Source organism: Oncorhynchus nerka, linkage group LG8 (genome assembly GCF_034236695.1).
Source record: "Oncorhynchus nerka isolate Pitt River linkage group LG8, Oner_Uvic_2.0, whole genome shotgun sequence".
NCBI lineage: Eukaryota > Metazoa > Chordata > Actinopteri > Salmoniformes > Salmonidae > Oncorhynchus > Oncorhynchus nerka.
In genome coordinates this window covers 64,118,844-64,137,211 of record NC_088403.1, presented here as the reverse complement: position 1 = coordinate 64,137,211, position 18,368 = coordinate 64,118,844, and the positions used below count along the sequence as shown (strand labels likewise).

The following is an 18,368-nucleotide window of genomic DNA, read 5'->3' as shown; positions in this document are numbered from 1 at the left end:
ATCGATCGCTTTCATTTTACTCTGGCGACTCTTCCCACTTCCCGCGTGTGCCATTCGTTTTTTCCCCGTTAATGTGACGACCACGGAAACGTTTGTAATGACCAATCAAACACAACCCGGTTATGGCCCGAAATGGACTCAATGGTTTTCCGTTGCATCTATGAGAACGCCAACGCTTGGTCGGGGATTTAACGTCTCGACACTTACATCACAAGAAGTAGAAGAAACATATCTTCATTTAGGTGGGTGTTGAATTAAAAATGTTTTTTAATACAGTTGAAATGTTTACACATTAGATGCACTGAAATGAAGGCATTTTTCCCAGCAAAGGAACACTCAGATTATAGTGATATTATGTCTGATCTCACAAACAATGTAAAGTATGTACAAATACTGCATGTGTAATCTATTTTAAATTGCGTGGGTATTCTTCTCTTGACACACTTGTTGAATTATGCAAGAGAACGTGACAACTACAGTAATGAATCATTAATGAGGCAGTCTAGACAGCTCAGTTTATGATTACAGATAGGCCCTAGACAAAGGAAGTGTTTGGCGGTTGAAGTTCTGTTCCACCCCTTTATGTTAATATATTAATTTATGCAAATATACCCAGTGAAGATGAGGCACAGATCCTCTTTCCTAATATTGTTTTTAAATACCTGACATACAAAAATAGTATATATATATATATATATGAGTGCTTAATAAAGAAAAGAAAATGTGACATTTGACAATATATTGAATATCTGACTTCCCACCAAAATGCCTGAATTTTGCCATTATTTGTCCATGCCAATACAATGTTTATGTGAAATAATTGATGAATTTAAACAACTCTAAATATTTGGAGTATCTTCATCCATTGTCCAACTGTTGCATTTTATCACACATTGTATTTTAAACATTTTAACGACCGTTGCCACAGTCCCTGCACACCTGTCACTCTCCTCTCCTCGCTCCCCTAACCTCCTCTCTCACCTGTCACTCTCCTCTCCTCGCTCCCCTAACCTCCTCTCTCACCTGTCACTCTCCTCTCCTCGCTCCCCTAACCTCCTCTCTCACCTGTCACTCTCCTCTCCTCGCTCCCTAACCTCCTCTCTCACCTGTCACTCTCCTCTCCTCGCTCCCCTAACCTCCTCTCTCACCTGTCACTCTCCTCTCCTCGCTCCCTAACCTCCTCTCTCACCTGTCACTCTCCTCTCCTCGCTCCCCTAACCTCCTCTCTCACCTGTCACTCTCCTCTCCTCGCTCCCCTAACCTCCTCTCTCACCTGTCACTCTCCTCTCCTCGCTCCCCTAACCTCCTCTCTCACCTGTCACTCTCCTCTCCTCGCTCCCCTAACCTCCTCTCTCACCTGTCACTCTCCTCTCCTCGCTCCCCTAACCTCCTCTCACACCTGTCACCAAAAGCACTCACAAACTTCTACAGATGCACAAAAAATTACATTTGATTTGACTTGTACACCAGCGTTCCTCCAGATTGGAAAGTGACACGGGATATAGGTGGGAACGCCTAAGTAATGGTAGGATAAACACTGTTGTACAGTATCTTTTGTCAACCTGTCCTGACCTGCAGGGTGTGGGCGCAGGCAGAGTCTGTGGTGGCAGACAGGATGAGGTGGACGTGTAGGGGGAGAGGTGTAGACAGCCAGGAGAGGTCTGCTCCGTGCTCCTCGGAGAGAGCATCTATCCCATCCAGCACAAGGATTACGGGGCTGTCCCCCCTCACCTGACCAAGAAGGGAGTGGAACTCATTCACCAAATGAGGGAGACCCTGGGTTGAAAGGGACACAGAATGATATTGGTCATTTAATGTTTGTATTCAATGTGTTTTCATGTTTGTACCTATTTTTTGGTCTAAGGACATAACTTTTGTGGTATAAAATGACAAAATGTGGTTTCGGGGGGTGAAGTATCCCTTTACCTTCTTATCTATTCTATCAAGACAGCACTCATACTCTTCTATATGGGAATTGCATTGGTTGGAATAAGATGATAGATATGTCAGAGGTAGCTACCTCAGAGAGTTCAGTGTGATGGCTGTAGATCTCAGCCAGCTGAACACACAGGTTCTGGAGAACCAGACGCACATTCCTGCTCTCCCCCGTCAGGCCCACGAAACACACCAGCACCTTCACAGCTCTGAGAGGGAGAACATGCAAGTCCAGTTTGTGAGCACTACAGAGTCCTTCATATACACTCGGTCACAGGAATAGTACGGTTTGCTTATCACCAAGCAGTATGGATTCCAGAGAGCGCTTCCAATTCTCGACTTGGGGATCATATCGTATTCTTAAACTGAAATAAGTGCATAATACCTTGACATTTCCCAAACATTTCCCATTGATGTCATGGAGCCACGCCTCACCCAGTAATCCAGGAGGGGGCGAGGTGTGCCAGTCTGGCCATGGTGGTGCTCTTGCCCCAGCCAGGGGGACCCAGTAGGAGGATAGGTCTGACAGAAGACCCTTCCTCCACGGCCCTCCTCATCTCACCCAGGAAGCCATCTCTCAACACATGGTGATTTTCCCTGGAGAGAGACTAGTCATGAGGATATCAAACCACTTTGAAGCTAGCCTGGTTTGAGATCCGTTTGCGTTCTCTTGCCAGCTCGTATGGTGCCATATCTGGCAATGACAATTGGACCATAGGAGTTGGCACAAACATACAGTGTCTGAAACCAGGCAACTTAGAAGCATGCAGGTGGCCATTCTAAATAGAAGAAGCATGCAGGTGGCCATTCTAAATAGAAGAAGCATGCAGGTGGCCATTCTAAATAGAAGAAGCATGCAGGTGGCCATTCTAAATAGAAGAAGCATGCAGGAGGCCATTCTAAATAGAAGAAGCATGCAGGTGGCCATTCTAAATAGAAGAAGCATGCAGGTGGCCATTCTAAATTGAAGAAGCATGCAGGTGGCCATTCTAAATAGAAGAAGCATGCAGGTGGCCATTCTAAATAGAAGAAGCATGCAGGTGGCCATTCTAAATAGAAGAAGCATGCAGGTGGCCATTCTAAATTGAAGAAGCATGCAGGTGGCCATTCTAAATTGAAGAAGCATGCAGGTGGCCATTCTAAATAGAAGAAGCATGCAGGTGGCCATTCTAAATAGAAGAAGCATGCAGGTGGCCATTCTAAATAGAAGAAGCATGCATGTGGCCATTCTAAATAGAAGAAGCATGCAGGTGGCCATTCTAAATAGAAGAAGCATGCAGGTGGCCATTCTAAATAGAAGAAGCATGCAGGTGGCCATTCTAAATTGAAGAACACCAAAGACTTACAGAGTGTGTCCGTGGTTAACATGGCGATGGATCTCCTCCTGTATCCTCATTCTAGATGTTTCTCTCCGTCTGATGTCAAAGGAGCCTTTGGCTTTGTTCCCCTTCATGACTCTGGAGTAGGGGGACAGCCCAACTCAACATTAATGCCATCAGTTGAGTGTTACGCAATAATATCGGAGGGCCAACATAATGACAGATAACCATGTAACCGTGTCATATAGTTCCAATATACTTCATGACAGGTGTTATGCATTTATTTATTTCTCTCTCACTTGTTCAGAGAGTTGATGACAGTCCTCTGGAAGTGAGAGGAGATGTGTTCTGTGTAGAACTGTTGGGATCGGTTATGTTTGGGGTTCAGGCCATTCCTTCCCCAGTCCACGTTACGCTCATAGATGTTGGTGTGGCGCAACTTAATGAGGGAAGAAAGGACAATGTGTCAGTGGAGGCTCCTCAAAGGAGGAAGGGGAAGGGGAGAACCATCTTCCTCAGTGAATAAAATAAAAATTGTGAAACATTTTCAAAGTCATGCTTTTTAGATAAAACTACTAAGTAAATTCACGTCACCAAAAAATGGATTAAAACACACTGTTTTGCTATACAAGTCTACAGTAGCACCATGGTGTAGCTGGAGGACAGCTAGCTTCCGTCCTCCTCTGGGTCCATTGACTTCAATACACAACCTAGGAGGTTCATGGTTCTCGCCTCTTTCCATAGACTTACACAGTAAATATGACAACTTCAGGAGGACGTCCTCTAACCTATCAGAGCTCTTACAGCATGAACTGACATGCTGTCCACCCAATCAAAGGATCAGAGAATGAATCTAGTAAGCTACAGCTAGCTAGCACTGCAGTGCATAACATTTGGTGAGTAGTTGACTCAAAGAGAAAGACAATAGTTGAACAGTTTTGAACAAAATTATTTCTTCAAAAATGAATAAGAAGCAAGAGCGGGAGAGAGAGAGAGAGAGAGAGCAAGAGAGAGCTAGCTATAGCTCACTTTCACTTACTTAGCGAGTGAATGTAGCTAGTTTAGCCTATGCAAATACCAGGCTCAAACAGAGAAGGATGCTATGTTAGCTAACAGGCTATGGTTATCCAATACTGGAACTCTTCCAAGTCAAGGTAAGCTTTTGGTTTCTATTGATTTATTGCCACTGGGGCCTGCCGGTGTAACTGCTAAACTGTTTGCTGACGGTACAATGTACTGCGTGATTGTAGCGGGTTTACTAACGCGCTAGTTCTAGGAGTTTTGTTGACTATGATGTTAATACGGTGACAACAATGTGTAGCGGTTTGGCTGGTCACAGACAGCTGATGTGTTGTGCACTTAAGTCCACAAGTGAAGGGAAAAGTGTGTAAGGACTCTCAGAGAATTCATTGATAGACACTGAATTGATCTGAGAGTCACAGGGTTGTGATGGAGCTCATATAATTAAAGATGGACTTTATGATAACTCTGACTTGTGTGTGGTTTGCTCTCATGATTTGGTAAATACAGGAAATTTCCACGAGATGCGGTAAAGGGCTAATATAGTCTTTTATCGATGGCGGTTATGATGTCGTTTAGGACCTTGAGTGTGGCTGAGGTTGCATCCAGCCCATGACCCATGCTCGGAAACTAGATTGCATAGTGGAGAAGGTACAGTTTGCCAGCCGTAGAAAAATGCTTATTGAAATTCTCGATTATCGTAGACAGTGTTACCTAGCCTCAGTGCAGTGGGCAGCTGGGAGGAGGTGCTCTTATTCTTAATATTGTGCAGCCGTATTCATCGACCTGGACAACGCTTTCGACTCTGTCAATCACCACATTCTTATTGGCAGACTCAACAGCCTTGGTTTCTCAAATGACTGCCTCGCCTGGTTCACCAACTACTTCTCTGACAGAGTTCAGTGAGTCAAATCGGAGGGCCTGTTGTCCGGACCTCTGGCAGTCTCTATGGGGTGCCACAGGGTTCAATTCTCGGGCCGACTCTTTTCTCTGTATACATCAATGATGTCGGTCTTGCTGTTGGTGAGTCTCTGATCCACCTCTACACAGACGACACCATTCTGTATACTTCTGGCCCTTCTTTGGACACTGTGTTCACAAACCTCCAAACGAGCTTCAATGCCATACAACTCTCCTTCCGTGGCCTCCAACTGCTCTTAAACGCAGGGAAAACTAAATGCATGCTCTTCAAACGATCGCTGCCCGCACCCACCCACCCATCTAGCATCACTACTCTGGACGGTTCTGACTTAGAATATGTGGACAACTACAAATACCAGGTGTCTGGTTAGACTGTAAACTCTCCTTCCAGACTCACATTAAGCATCTCCAATCCAAAATTAAATCTAGAATCAGCTTCAGCTTCCTATTTCGCAACAAAGCATCATTCACTCATGCTGCCAAACATACCCTCGTACAACTGACTATCCTACCGATCCTTGACTGCGGCTATGTCATTTACAAAATAGCCTCCAACACTCTACTCTGCAAACTGGATGCTGTCTATCACAGTGCCATCCGTTTAGTCACCAAAGCCCCATATACTACCCACCACTGCGACCTGTATACTCTCGTTGGCTGGCCCTCGCTTCATATTCGTCGCCAAATCCACTGGCTCCAGGTCTTCTATAGTGTAAGTCTTTGCTAGGTAAAGCCCCACCTTATCTCAGCTCACTGGTCACCATAGCAGCATCCACCCATAGCACACACTCCAGCAGGTATATTTCACTGGTCATCCCCAAAGCCAACTCCTCCTTTGGCCGCCTCTCCTTCCAGTTTTCTGCTGCCAATGACTGGAACTAATTGCAAAAATCACTGAAGCTGGAGTCTTATATCTCCCTCACTAACTTTAAGCATCAGCTGTCAGAGCAGCTTACTGATCATTGCACCTGTACACAGCCCATCTGTAAATAGCCCACCCAACTACCTCATCCCCATATTGTTATTTATTTGTTTTGTTCCTTTGCACCCCAGTATCTCTACTTGCACATTCATATTCTGTACTTCTATCATTCCAGTGTTTAATTGCTAAATTGTAATTATTTAGCCACCATGGCCTATTTATTGCCTTACCTCCCTTATCTTACCTCATTTGCACACGCTGTATATAGATTTTTCTATTGTGTTATTGACTGTACGTTTGTTTATATCATGTGTAACTCTGTTGTTTGTGTCGCACTGCTTTGCTTTATCTTGGCCAGGTCGCAGTTGTAAATGAGATCTTGTTCTCAACTGGCCAGTTTAAATAATGGTGAAATAAAAAATAAATAAAACAATTGAAATAAGGCCATGCTCATAAAAACAATTCAAATCCTCCATCTTAAAAGACATCGACCGTCACTGCAATGTAGATATCGATGAGCAGTGTTACTCTGTGAATGTTTTCATTCGGTCTTTGTATCATGCTCTCTCCTTTATGCTCACACACACACACACACACACACACACACACACACACACACACACACACACCTTACCTTTTTGTGAACGCGATCCATGAAGCCCTGGTGTGCTGCATTCAGAGTGTGGTTGACCTGCGGTCGACCTTCCAGCAAGTCGATGTAGTGGGCAGCGTGTTCGTTCCTCAGGCTGTAGTGCAGGTCAGGGATGACCCTCTTATAGCAGTGGCAGTGTGCCTCTGGAGGGGCCTCGGCTCCTAGTGACTGGAGGCCCTGCTCTACCTCCCAGTCTAGAACTGGGTGGGGAGCAAAGCGTCAAAACCGACATGGCTGAACACAATGTAGACTACTTCCTGTACACTTCCTGTAAGAGGGAAATAACCTGACCCCCCCCCCTGTACACTTCCTGTAAGAGGGAAATAACCTGATCCCCCCCTGTACACTTCCTGTAAGAGGGAAATAACCTGATCCACCCCCCCCCCCTGTACACTTCCTGTAAGAGGGAAATAACCTGATCCACCCTGTACACTTCCCGTAAGAGGGAAATAACCTGATCCACCCTGTACACTTCCTGTAAGAGGGAAATAACCTGATCCCCCTGTACACTTCCTGTAAGAGGGAAATAACCTGATCCCCCCCCTGTACACTTCCTGTAAGAGGGAAATAACCTGATCCCCCCTGTACACTTCCTGTAAGAGGGAAATAACCTGATCCCCCCCTGTACACTTCCTGTAAGAGGGAAATAACCTGATCCCCCCTGTACACTTCCTGTAAGAGGGAAATAACCTGATCCACCCCCCCATACACCCCATTACAAACCTGTCCTGAGGAGGTGCGATGTCCCCTCCTCCCCCAGAGCCTCTGTCCCACTCCTCTGTAGCACCCCCCACAGGTGCAAGCATGTAGCTTGCCACGCCTTCCTCGCCTGCCTCCTGCGCTGGCCATCTCTACTCAGGAAGTCAGGCTGTTGGGTGCTACCAACACATACAGGAACTAGGTCATTTTAAGATGATTGACTAAGGAGACCTAACGACAATCCAATATGGTGAAGTGATTTAAGAGACTTGTGAATGGAATGAAAAAAAAGCTGAGAGGGAGGGTCGTTGTACTGTGAGAGATCAATTCCCTTACGGTTTGTCTGGCTAATTTTAAATACCCTCAAACAATCACTTTCATAACAACACATGGCCTAGGGGCAAGAGCCATGGAAACCAAACAAAGCATTTCATATGCCAGTTGGTTTTGGATTCCCAATGGTCGTTGGTAACTAGTTTAGCAAGTTACACAAGCTTCAAATAAGAAACTATACTAGTGGTCCTTGTGATGGACAGTTCGACAATCCATAAAACAAACAAGTAGGATACTATGCAACAAAACCGCAAAAAAATGCTTTACAAAATACAAAGTTGACATCAATGTGTCATGGCCAAACTTGTGACAATCTCTCAGACTTTGAACTCAGGCATAGCAATAAGAGCAACAGTGTAATTGTATATCTTACCTCACAGGGAGTAGACGGTACACAGGAGGATCACAGTTCTCATCTAGTCTGTACCACGTCTGGAGTAGGATCAGATCCCGGTCGAAGTCTGCCCAACACCTCGTCGCCGCAGGACTTATCCGCGTCTCATCTGCATCAGAGAGGGAATTACGGGATACGGAAATCTCATCGCTCATTAACCCAGATTTTGGAGCTGGATCTCCTGAATCATGATTGTTGTTGTGTTCTGGAACAACAAAGCTGCCCGTGTCACTTCCTGTGGCGATATTAGACTTGGAATCACTGATGACGTCGTCCATCTTGGGGTGTTTTTTCTTGGACATCTTCTGTCTGTCTCTCTCCACCACGTTCACGATGGCCTCAAACACCTCTCTGGAGATAGTGCTGGGCAGGGTCTGGACCTCGTACTTCTGACCAAGGAATAACTATAAAATAAAACACTAATGAATAACTTCAAGAATCCAGGAGTTTAGCTAGTGACTGGCAGAAGGGTCGTAAACGTGTGGGACGATATGTTGGATAAGAGATCAGTGAAAAGAAAGATAAAAAAGGAAGAGAGAAATGATTTGAATAAAAACAAATGAAACTAGAGAGATATCTCACTATGAAGTTTGGCCCCAGTGTTTCCTGACACTGTGCGAGGGCCTCCACGTGCAGCTCTGCCGTGTCGTGTCTATCCGACACAGGGTCTCCCACGCCCAAGCGCAGGTCCACCATCCTGAAGTCATAGCCCCTCTGTTTGCAGTAGAGGTACAGACGAGGGAACACAGTCTCCATCAACGCACTCCTCTCTGCCACCGTGTCTGTGTGGGGGGGATGGGATTATGGTTGACACACATACAGAGACAAGCACACGTGCACGCTCACGCTCGCACGCTCACCTTTATATCCACCACATATGTAGATCATGAATCTCCTCTTCTTGGCACGTTCCAGGTCATCTGTTATAACTGTGAGACCTAATGAATGAGGGTCACCTCCTGTTGTCTTGACAACACCATTAGAAGATCCAGCCAATAGACATTTGACAATTTCGGGAACACTTTCAGCCCATGTGGTGACATCCTGGTTTACACAAACACGGTCCTCTTCCTCTTCTTCCAGTGCCACCAAACTCTGTAGCAGGTTTTGAGGAGCAGTATCCTCAGTGTCTTCAAGACCTCCATCTGTTAATGCTTTGAAAGCTGCTTTGTCCTAAAAAAAAATGTAAAAAGGAGAAAAAAATGGGATCAGGTTTTTTTTTCTCCATTATCAGATCAGGAAGGATGAATCAGCAAGGAGTTGCTTGGTCCTCCTCACCTTGAATAAATATGTGTTCTGCAGATGCAGCACATTCACCCCTTTCTCCTCTGACGGTGTGCTTTGTCCATACGACTTTACATGGCGCTGCAGAAATTGATACTGAGAGGAATGTGTGGATTTACAACATGAATAATTAGATAGAACACATGAAAACATAAGGCGTCCAGAGGTGTGCAGACGACTTACTCTGAGGTGAGCTGTTATCTGGGACTCTGACTCCTCACTGACTTTGGTCAAAGGAATACTCCTGTCTGCTCTCTACAATATAAATACAGACTACAGTAAGCAACACATGGATGGACTATACATTGACAGGCTGAGAAAAGCTGCCTATCTGTCTGTCTCCTCCCGACATGTTCATTACTACGGGACAGCTGGAGATCGAATTTAAATATTGAAACAATGTTGCATATGTCGGAGAGACAGACAAGGTTTATACAAATCACCTCTGTTGAAAACTAAATGTTAGAGAGACAGACAGCAGGTTTATACAAATCACCTCTGTTGAAAACTAAATGTTAGAGAGACAGACAAGGTTTATACAAATCACCTCTGTTGAAAACTAAATGTTAGAGAGACAGACAAGGTTTATACAAATCACCTCTGTTGAAAACTAAATGTCAGAGAGACAGACAGCAGGTTTATACAAATCACCTCTGTTGAAAACTAAATGTCAGAGAGACAGACAGCAGGTTTATACAAATCACCTCTGTTGAAAACTAAATGTCAGAGAGACAGACAGCAAGGTTTATACAAATCACCTCTGTTGAAAACTAAATGTCAGAGAGACAGACAGCAGGTTTATACAAATCACCTCTGTTGAAAACTAAATGTTAGAGAGACAGACAAGGTTTATACAAATCACCTCTGTTGAAAACTAAATGTCAGAGAGACAGACAGCAGGTTTATACAAGTCACCTCTGTTGAAAACTAAATGTCAGAGAGACAGACAGCAGGTTTATACAAATCACCTCTGTTGAAAACTAAATGTTAGTCTAAAAGAAATGTGAGATAATGTCTAGATGCTTTTTATAGTGGAGATCAAGTTTATAAATTGCCTGGCTGGGCTGATGAGACAGTGAATTGCTCAGTCAGATGGAACAGAATAAATAGGCATTTTAACATCATAGATTTATCTGGTGGTAATTTGTGGAATAGACACCGGCTGGAATGCAGTTTTATCAGCATTCAGAATTAGACCCACTCATTGTTTAAACACGTGTCACTCAAACTGGATCAATTACCTTACCTTATTGGACCTAATCTTTTTCGCTAGAATGGCATGGTCGGATCGACAGTCGGAAAAGAACATCTCCTGGAGTCTTTGGAATGTGGGAATGGTCGCTCTCTTGTTTTTGCTGTCCTGATGCTATGACGCATTACCAATGAGAAAGGAACACTGGGTGAACTGATACTAATAACGGTTATAAAATCAATGTAAACGACTTATGTAGAACAATTGAACCCTCAAATTGGGTGATAAGAGAGCAGATAATCTAATGGAATATTATGAGACTAGCTGGCACCTAAACTCACCCGACGCAGTGAAGTAGAGCCATTGGAAATTAGTGGAAATATTACAACTTCTTTCACCTATGAACAAAATGGAAAATTGTAGCCTAACATTACAGGAAGCTCTTAATTAAGAGGTACACATTTATGTTCAGTTATAGTAAGTCATGTTAATTTAATATAAAAGCTACAAGGTGTGAGAAAAAAAGTTATACAATTAGTTCACATTTTTACGAAAGCTACAAGGTGTCCATAATTGCAAATTAGCGCACACAGGAATAACGAAATAGTTGGGGACTTACTTTCCTTGTCTTCTTTTTGGGGACAATTCCGTTATTAGAAGTCCACATTTTTCTTAATTCTAGGATAGAATCACCCATCTTCATTGGCTATCCTGGCTGTCGCGCATTTATTTCTTATCCCGCTCGAAGCTTCAATGGCTCACCATCCACCATCACAATTCAACGCTGACAGTTTCATCTGTCCCACTGTGTTTGGAGAAGTGACAACTCCTTTGGCAATTAGTGTTGTCCAGGGCGGTGTTCCGAGTGATGGTTCATGTTCCACTAATAGTAAGCCAACTGCGACGCACTGACCCGGTGCGTATAAACGCATAATAAACGGACAGAGTTAACAGTTCTTTACTTACACCTCGGTTTAAGAATGCGTCGGGATATTCGAAAGTAAAGTTTATTTTCGGACGTAGCTTTAATGACGTAGAAAAATAAGCTTCAGGCGGGCCTCCTATTCATTACTATGTTTTCTACACTCTAGATACTATTCAGATACATCGCCATGGGAACCAAATATCATACCCCCACAAAACTGGTGCAAGGGGATAAAGTATTTGGTATTCACATTAGGCCGTTTCCCTGTGTTTTTCCCTTTATCAAAACGACAACAGAACATAAAATACACTACATTATGTCAGAGTGTATTTTTAGTTGGGAAACATGAACAAGCTAAAAATAAATATAAGAACAATATCGTAATAATCATTTTTTATAAAAAAAAAAAAAAATGTTTCTCCAGCACATCTCTAAATTAAAGGGACACAGTATCACATATTCAGTCGTGTCCTTCATAACATGTTGAGTTTATGTTCCACACCACTGTACATCAGATACACTGAGGATCCTAAAGTCACACAGCCATACGTTGACAGTCCTGGTAAAGCACGTTTTACAGCTCTGATGCCTAGCAACTGAACCGGTCTCAAAGTGGACAGATTTTCAATTCCCTGGCAGTGATGACAGTACATGGAAGTCTGGCTCATGGTAACAAGAGGTCCAAATCATTCCACTTTGACAAGCATACAGTACTAGTGAAAACAGATGACACTGCCACCCAGTCACCATTCACTCACCTCGACCTTTTCCGACGGCACAAATACTAGCACACACCCGTACAAGCTTTCGTTGTTTCAATGCAGCTCACACTGCAATCCACCGTCATCACCACCGTTAAAACCAAAATGAGTCACACATTTGGGGTCTCCTCCAAGCAAATGAAAACAGTTCATAAAAAATAAAGCCACATTTTAAACTCCTTCCGATATGACACTAAACCACCTGTATGTGTGACGCCCTCTCAAAACGACAGCTTTGACAACTATTGATTGTGTTCAGGTGTAGAGGGACCCCGTCTTCCCTTGGAGCGAAAAAGCGGCCATCTTGGGTGTGGTGTCTTGGGGCAGACTGGAAGGAGTCTACGGAGCAGCGGCCAGGTCAGGTGGTCTGAGTGAGGTCGGGAGACTTCACTTCCTGGTAAAAGCAGTACCAGAGACCTCTCCACCTCCTCCACGGCATTCTAGTCTTCCTCTTTACCGCCTGTTCTGCTCAACTGAAAAACGATAATATAGAGAAAAGCATTTAGAAACCACAGTAAGCTCAGATGGGGCATGTTTTTTTAATGTATATTGGGAAATATGTAGTTTTTCCATTGTACTTACATGCTGGAGTGTCATGTTCAACAAGTTGAAGATGCAAGAAAGGACAGAAATTAAAATGATGAACAATGGTGCTAGCGGCAACACGGGTGCTAGCGGCAACAAGGGTGCTATTGGCAACAAGGGTGCTATTGGCAACAAGGGTGCTATCAATAGCAAGGGTGCTATCAATAGCAAAGGTGCTATCAATAGCAAAGGTGCTATCAATAGCAAAGGTGCTATCAATAGCAAAGGTGCCTTATGAAAAAGCTGTCGTTTATGAAAAATCAGACAGGACAACAAAAATAGTCAGCACAAAATCAACTGCCGTGAACAGACTGAACGAATATACCTTGATGACGTCGACCCAGTCCCAGCCTCTGGGGAGCTCCCCCTTGTTATCTGTTGAAACGGTATAGTGTGAATAGCACCGTTTAAATATCAATAGCCTTGACTTTTTAAAAAAAAAGGTGATTTGTGATGGAAAAGTAAATACTCAAGTCATTTCAGTCACTTACCAGTTCTACATGTGATCTTCCTCTTCTGTGATTTGGTCAGCTGTTCCTTCTTCTCTTTCTTCTTGGCTGGGGCGTTGAGGTCACTGTTGGATGTCAGTGTCTGGGGGGGGAAACAGGTGACCTCTGGTTAACGAGCACAATGTGTATAGAAATACTAAACCGACTTGAACGGAAAGTCCTTTTCCAAGTCATTCTATTTCTGTGGTTGTGTGTGTGTGTGTGTGTGTGTGGTTGTGTGCGTGTGTGTGTGGTTGTGTGCGTGGTTGTGTGTGTGTGTGTGTAACACACTGACCACGGCAGTGACCACGGCCTGGTGGTTCTCCATCAGCGCTTCCTGGTTGTCTTTGGCCCACTCGAACAGGGTGTACATCATGGCAGTGCCCAGGTTGGCCTCCACCTGCTCCTCCAACCCAGAGATGATCAGCTGCTTGGTCTCTGAAGATCTGATAAAATAATCATTTTTAGAATAAAAAGCCATTTAGCTGGTGTTTTTACCCAAAAACGACTTACAGTCAAGTCTCGCGTGCATACATTTTCCGTAGGAGTGGCCCCAGGAGGAATCTAAAACACACTATCCTGGCATTGCACGTGCCATGCCCTACCAAAAGAGCCACGGAGGACAGGACCAACTCAATGTAATTACCTCAGGAATTAGTTAGATAACTTCATACATTAAAGTTATTTTGTATCTTTACAGACTCGCTGCATTGCATTGGTGGATCATGACCCAAACTTAGGCATATGGGGCAGCAGGGTAGCCTAGTGGTTAGAGTGTTGGACTAGTAACCGGAAGGTTGTAAGTTCAAACCCCCGAGCTGACAAGGTACAAATCTGTCGTTCTGCCCCTGAACAGGCAGTTAACCCACTGTTCCAAGGCCGCCATTGAAAATAAGAATTTGTTCTTAACTGATTTTTTTTTTTTTTTTTTTACAAATATGGCATGGTAGTAACATAAATGAGGCTAACCACAATAAGTATTGTACAGTGTCAACCAACGGTGACTTACATTTTTTTGTTGAAAAAGCCACCTAGAGAAATTTCAGGTGCCGTTTCAGGATACATCTCAGGCCATGAAATATCCAGAATGAACGCTTTGGAGTCGTCCTGTTCTCCTATCTGGAAAGGGAAGTGGTTTGGGATGTTAGACAACGTTCATTCACCTCCACAGTGTTCCCCAAACCTCTTCCTGACTACCCAGATGATTAGTAAACCAACTGAAATCAGGTGAGCCTAAGAAGAGGTTTGGGAGACAACAACCACCCGAGCCACTGCCTGTTCACCCCGCTATCATCCAGAAGGCGAGGTCAGTACAGGTGCATCAAAGCTGGGACCGAGAGACTGAAAAAACAGCTTCTATCTCAAGGCCATCAGACTGTTAAACAGCCACCACTAACATTGAGTGGCTGCTGCCAACATACTGACTCAACTCCAGCCACTTTAATAATGTAAAAATGGATGAAAAATGCATCACTAGCCACTTTATATGTTTACATACCCTACATTACTCATCTCATATGTATATACTGTACCCAATACCATCTACTGCATCTTGCCTATGCCGTTCTGTACCATCACTCATTCATATATCTTTATGTACATATTCTTCATTCCTTAAGGTAAGGCCGCATTACGACAGAGCCTGGGCGCGAACCCAGAGTCTCTGGTGGCACAGCTGGCACTGCAGTACAGCGCCCTTCACCACTGCGCCACCCGGGAGGCTAAATGTATATATTTTTAAAGCAGTTTATCATTTTTAAATCTGTGAATGCTTTTTTCACCCAACAACAGCTGGTTCAAAGGGGATGTGGCTGATTTAAATTCATCAGCAGTAAGATATTCCTGAGCATCCTGTGCCATAGGATAAATAAATACTAAATAAAACTCCTCCTGCCGCCTATTAACAAACTGACAATCTCCTAGATATGGCCACACCTTATCCGTTTCCGGAACACGTAGGAGAAGAGGATGGACCACAGGCAGAAGGGGTAACCCAGACATGTCACTGGGGCTATAAAACTGAAGCATCCTTTTAGAACCATTTTCTCACCACCAAATATGGTAGTGAGAGGAAGTCCAGTCGAGAGGTAGTTGGAGAGGATGGAACTGTGTTGAACTGGGCCGACATTCTGCACACTCATCGATTAAACATCTGATCTCAATACATGTTTCTGTTCCCAACACAGTGCACTAAGTGTTATAGACTTGAGGCTTTGCCAAAGTACAAATATATATTTAAAATTGTGTCGTTTAGAAGGAGTGCAAAGTCGAATCGAGTTGGTGCACATAACTACTTCAGAGGAGGAGTTCCCCAATGGAAATATGCTACAACGCACCAACAGGATGTCACAACAGGATCTCCTGCATGGCTTTGCCTCCTCCTTGCTTGTTCTAACCACTATGCTTCATTTCCTCCCACTATATGACAAAGATGAACTCTCTTTGGACAGATGTTTTCCCAATTGAGAATCTCACCTCTACAAATTCTGCGCCACATTCCAATCAACAAGCTACTCACCCTAAACTGAAATGAAACCGGGCTGACTTCCTTGAAGCACTCGTCCCCCTCGTATATCGAACGTAGGGCTTCTAACTCCATCTGGAACAGTAACCAAAGTGAGAGAGAGAGAAGACAGAGAGAGACAGGGAGAGAGAGAGACAGAGAGAGACAGAAGACAGAGAGAAAGAGGTTATTCATTGATTCTGGATAAAAGACAGTAGGTAGCTAGATAATATATAGAACAAAAACAAAAAATGCAACAATTTCAAAGATTTTACTGAGTTGCAGTTCATAAGTTCATTAGGCCCTAATCTATGGATTTCACACTACTGGGAATACAGGTATGCATCTGTTCGTCACAGATACCTTTAAAAAAGGTAGGGGGGGGGGGGGGGGGTGGATCAGAAATCCCATCAGTATCTGGTGTGCCTCATGCAGCGCGACATCTCCTTCTCATATAGTTGATCAGGCTGTTGATTGTGGCCTGTGGAATGTTGTCCCACTCCTCTTCAATGGCTGTGCGAAGTTGCTGGGTATTGGCGGAAACAGGAACACGCTGTCGTACACGTCGATCCAGAGCATCCCAAACATGCTCAATGGGTGACATGTCTGGTGAGTATGTAGGCCATGGAAGAACTGGGACATTTTCAGCTTCCAGGAGTTGTGTACAGATCCTTGCGACATGAGGCTGTGCATTATCATGAGGTGATGGCGGCGGATAAAATGGCACGACAATGGGCCTCAGGATCTCATCACGGTATCTCTGTGCATTAAAATTGCCATTCATGTTTGTCCATACCATAACCCCACCATGGGGCACTCTGTTCACAACGTTGACATGAGCAAACCGCTCTCCCACACAACGCCATGTCTGCCATCTGCGCGGTACAGTTGAAATCGGGATTCATCCATGGAGAACACACTTCTCCAGCGTGCCAGTAGCCATCGAAGATGAGCATTGGCCCACAGTAGTCCGTTACGACGGCAATCTGCAGTCAAGTCAAGACCCTGGTGAGGACGACGAGCACGCAGATGAGCTTCCCTGAGACGGTTTCTGCCCGTAATTCTTTGGTGGTGCTAACCTACAGTTTCATCAGCTGTCCAGGTGGCTGGTCTCTGATGATCCCGCAGGTGAAGAAGCCGGATGTGGAAGTTCTGGGTTGGCGTGGTTACAGGTGGTCTGTGGTTGTGAGGCCGATTGGACATACTGCCAAATACTCTAAAACAATGTAGGAGGCGGTTCATGGTAGAGAAACTAACATTCAATTATCTGGCAACAGCACTGGTGGACATTCCTGCAATCAGCATACCAATTGCACGCTCCCTCAAAACTTGAGACATCTGTGGCATTGTGTGACAAAATTGCACCTTTTAGAGTGGCCTTTTATTGTCCCCAGCATAAGGTGCCCCTGTGTAATGATCATGCTGTTTAATCAAATTGTTGATCGATAACAACTGTCAGGTGGATGGATTATCTTGGCAAAGGAGAAATGCTTACTAACAGGGATGTAAACAAATGTGTGCACATTTGAGAGAAATAAGCTTTTTGTGCGTATGGAAAATATCTGGGACATTTTATTTCAGATCTTGAAACATTCGACCAACACTTTTCATGTCGGGTTCATATTTTTTGTTCAATATAAATACGTTAGCTATCTAAGGAGATTCAGTGTACTGACTCACACTACTCAGAGCTATCGTTGGCTAACTGGTGGTGTGGCTAAAACTAGCCTAGTTCTTCAGTTAGCTAACTAGGCAAAACTAGCCTAGTTCTTCAGTTAGCTAACTAGACAAACATCCACTGACTACGGTAATGCTAGTACTTCGTTCATGACACTTTGTTTTTTGTCGAAAACTTAACAGTTCAGCCTTCGTACATCACTGCTAGCCAGCTCTGTTAGCCCTGTTAGCTAACTAGCGCGCTGTTTAGCATCACCAGATATTACCTCTTGATCCTCGTTGGCAGTCATGATTTCTTTCTTTCAGGTGACGCTAAACAATGTAGTCAAATATGTCTAGCTAACAGTACAAAATATGAAAAGTGCAGAGTTAACGTGTCATGTCTGTGATAAAAAAAAAATATATAGCTAGTTTATAAATGTAGCAACGTATCTAGTTGATCCAACGTCAGACGTGACCCATGATGTTCTTCGCATTGTACGCATGCGCAATGTCTCTGAACTTTGAACCCGACCACTCTTGCAGATACTGCAATGCTTTTTTATGGCCACAGGAGGGTGTCTGGAACTAAGATTTCCTAAAAATACTCAACAAAAATATAAACGGAACATGTAAAGTGTTGGTTTGATGAGCTGAAATAAAAGATACCAGACATTTTTCCATACGCACAAAAAGCTTTTTTCTCTCAAATTATGTGCACATAATTTGTTTACATCCCTGTTAGTAAGCATTTCTCCTTTGCCAAGATAATTCCACAA

General features: G+C 43.9%; 2 protein-coding genes across 2 annotated transcripts in view; both read right to left on the bottom strand.

Annotated features, from left to right (window-relative positions):
• LOC115117676 (uncharacterized) overlaps positions 1 to 11,878 on the bottom strand; it is a 33,250-nt gene extending 21,372 nt beyond the window's left edge. Inside the window, exons 1-15 of the mRNA XM_065021983.1 lie at positions 11,291 to 11,878; positions 11,013 to 11,069; positions 10,726 to 10,845; positions 9,663 to 9,734; positions 9,474 to 9,575; positions 9,056 to 9,368; positions 8,778 to 8,977; positions 8,175 to 8,599; positions 7,493 to 7,647; positions 6,752 to 6,969; positions 3,554 to 3,693; positions 3,282 to 3,392; positions 2,371 to 2,532; positions 2,021 to 2,144; positions 1,573 to 1,776 (exon numbers count right to left, since the gene is read on the bottom strand). Coding sequence (XP_064878055.1) covers positions 1,573 to 1,776; positions 2,021 to 2,144; positions 2,371 to 2,532; positions 3,282 to 3,392; positions 3,554 to 3,693; positions 6,752 to 6,969; positions 7,493 to 7,647; positions 8,175 to 8,599; positions 8,778 to 8,977; positions 9,056 to 9,368; positions 9,474 to 9,575; positions 9,663 to 9,734; positions 10,726 to 10,845; positions 11,013 to 11,069; positions 11,291 to 11,374 — 2,487 coding nt within the window. The 5' untranslated portion in view covers positions 11,375 to 11,878. The remainder of the gene's footprint in view (positions 1 to 1,572; positions 1,777 to 2,020; positions 2,145 to 2,370; positions 2,533 to 3,281; positions 3,393 to 3,553; positions 3,694 to 6,751; positions 6,970 to 7,492; positions 7,648 to 8,174; positions 8,600 to 8,777; positions 8,978 to 9,055; positions 9,369 to 9,473; positions 9,576 to 9,662; positions 9,735 to 10,725; positions 10,846 to 11,012; positions 11,070 to 11,290) is intronic.
• Positions 11,879 to 11,974: 96 nt separating this feature from the next.
• On the bottom strand, positions 11,975 to 18,100 carry rwdd (RWD domain containing 4). Its single transcript, XM_029646164.2, has 6 exons — positions 17,877 to 18,100; positions 15,949 to 16,029; positions 14,440 to 14,549; positions 13,726 to 13,876; positions 13,434 to 13,533; positions 11,975 to 13,317 (listed from the first exon to the last, which is right to left on the bottom strand). Exons 1-6 carry the CDS (start codon positions 17,898 to 17,900, stop codon positions 13,193 to 13,195), a joined length of 591 nt encoding a protein of 196 aa, XP_029502024.1. The 5' UTR covers positions 17,901 to 18,100; the 3' UTR covers positions 11,975 to 13,192.
• Between the last annotated feature and the right edge of the window lie 268 nt (positions 18,101 to 18,368).